This window comes from Austrofundulus limnaeus, unplaced genomic scaffold (genome assembly GCF_001266775.1).
Source record: "Austrofundulus limnaeus strain Quisiro unplaced genomic scaffold, Austrofundulus_limnaeus-1.0 Scaffold237, whole genome shotgun sequence".
In the NCBI taxonomy this organism is placed as follows: Eukaryota; Metazoa; Chordata; class Actinopteri; order Cyprinodontiformes; family Rivulidae; genus Austrofundulus; species Austrofundulus limnaeus.
In genome coordinates, this window is record NW_013952639.1 from 224131 (window position 1) to 226313 (window position 2183).

The following is a 2183-nucleotide window of genomic DNA, read 5'->3' on the forward strand; positions in this document are numbered from 1 at the left end:
AATGTGAAGAGCGTCATTTCCTGATGTCTGCCAGTGGATCCTAACAGTGTGGAGCAGAGTGAATGAGTCCACCATCACCATTGGGTTCTGAAAGGCTGGACTGCTACGTGAAGAGGACACCACAGCTTCAGAGCCAGCATTACCCCGGGAGGACAACAGATACCGCTGTGTGACGCAGCTTTTCTCAGCTTGTTTAACTCCGACACTGAACAGATACCGCTGTGTGACGCAGCTTTTCTCAGCTTGTTAACTCCAACACTGAAGAAAAGGACTTCGATGGTTTCAGTGCGCCGGAGGAAGATGAATGAGARGTTTTGTTGGACCAGAAACTGTTAAAGAAAACTACCAAAATAAGGTCCGTTAAATGAACCGTATTCCTCCGAACTTTAATTCCTAAAGGTTTGCTTTTTATGTTTTGATGTTGAATTCACTTTTTTGACGGAAAATTTGGGTGTACTGTTTTTTTTATGTTGGGGGTGCGGCTTATAGTCCGGTGCGGCTTATATGCTAATGTTCACGGGTTTTTTATTTTTTTATTTTTTTAAATGGCAGGTGCGGCTTATAGTCCGAAAAATACGGTACTCGTCCCCAGCAGCTGCACAGCTTCCATTTAACTGGTTTCTTCAAACCCCAACTAAAATAGTAAATCTGACCAATCGAACCACGCCCCACACACCAAGGAAGTCCCACTTGCAGCATGGAATTAAAAAAACAACAAACACTCAGCTAAAGGAAGACTTTGCAAGTCGTTGGTGAGGCTTTGATGATTGTAGTAGCACTTCTTTTATCTAAAACGTTGTTTTTTTTACACAATGTCTAATTAATTTGTTAGTGGGGGCGGTACTCACCCTTCGAACGGCCACCAAGTTGTTGCAGACCAGAACTCCTCCAACAAATTCAGCCTGGATGCCCTCCCTCAGCAGGACCTGCTTGAAGTCAGACAACCGAGGCTCGTTGATGAACACGGACTGATGCCCTGAAACCTGTTGAGTAAACAGCTTTAATCAAACACTGTTTCCAACGCAGCTTTTTGAACGATCGCATTAAAACTAGGGATGAACGATGTATCGGTATCGGCCCGATATGTAAAACTGGGCCGATGTTAACGTCCGGTATTGATTTCCCACTTTTTAGTTTTGTGTTTCTGTTTTGGGAGATGGTTGGAGCTGCATCTGTTTGATTATGATAGTGAAGTAGAGTCATGTCAGAGGTAGGGTTGGGCATAATCGTATCGTGTGCAATTAATCATCAGAAAAACATTAATCGGTTATTTTTTGGCACTTAGTATTTTTTTTTTTATGAATTTATTTGTTCGGGACAGTGTGCAATTTAAACATAATTTGATGCATTGCACCAGATTTAGCCTAAGGCTAATTTACATCTGTAGTCCCTTCAAACAGTAACAACATTACATACACTAGACAAGGGTTTTTACGATGTACAAACAAGTGTGTATTGCCATGTAGCATGTTATTGCAGCATGGATTTGCCTGCAGCAGAGGACATGCAGAATGAACTCTGACCAAGTTCAAATGTGTTTTCTATACCAGCTTGTGCCTGTCACGTCAGCAGGTGTTTGTAATTAAGGTAATTGTGTGACAATATGAAGTTTAAAGAGATTTTTTGTTAAAGTTGGATTTGCTGGGTTTTGAACCCTGATCTCCCACATGAAAGTTCATGACATAGACCATTAGACCAATGGAGCTGTGGCAGAAGGTGGTGGCAGAGGTTGGTTTGTATGTGTGCAGAAAGAGGCCACATTGCCAATACAATTATTGACACTAAACTGCATAATATTACAACAATAGAACAGTATTAAGACAATATTATAGTAAAACATCAAAATACAATCATATTAGTATTGCTAACACTGAACTATTGAGATTAAATATAAAAAAAACTATGGTGCAGTACTAAGTTGAGTACAGCTGGGGGCAGTATTGGACCATTACAAGGCCCCATTGACTCCAATTTTATGAATTTGGAATAAAGTTTAAACATTAATATTTCAAAAACTACAAGTTGTACAGGTACCAAAAGGCATAGCAATCATTACGCACAGGATCTTTACAGATATAAATTACAATGGCAGCTGTAGGACAATGTAGGCAGGAGCATTGGACTTCCAGAATGAACTTAGACCAAGTTCAAATGTGTTTTCTATATAAGCTTGTGCCTGTCAC

At 40.3% G+C, this 2183-nt stretch overlaps 1 protein-coding gene across 1 annotated transcript in view; it reads right to left on the minus strand.

Moving 5' to 3' along the window:
- Positions 1 to 2183, minus strand: part of cpsf2 (cleavage and polyadenylation specific factor 2) — a gene marked incomplete in the record, with an annotated part of 22365 nt that overhangs the window by 2262 nt on the left and 17920 nt on the right. The window contains 1 exon segment of the mRNA XM_014019974.1: positions 849 to 983. Within this exon segment, the coding sequence (XP_013875428.1) occupies positions 849 to 983 (135 nt within the window).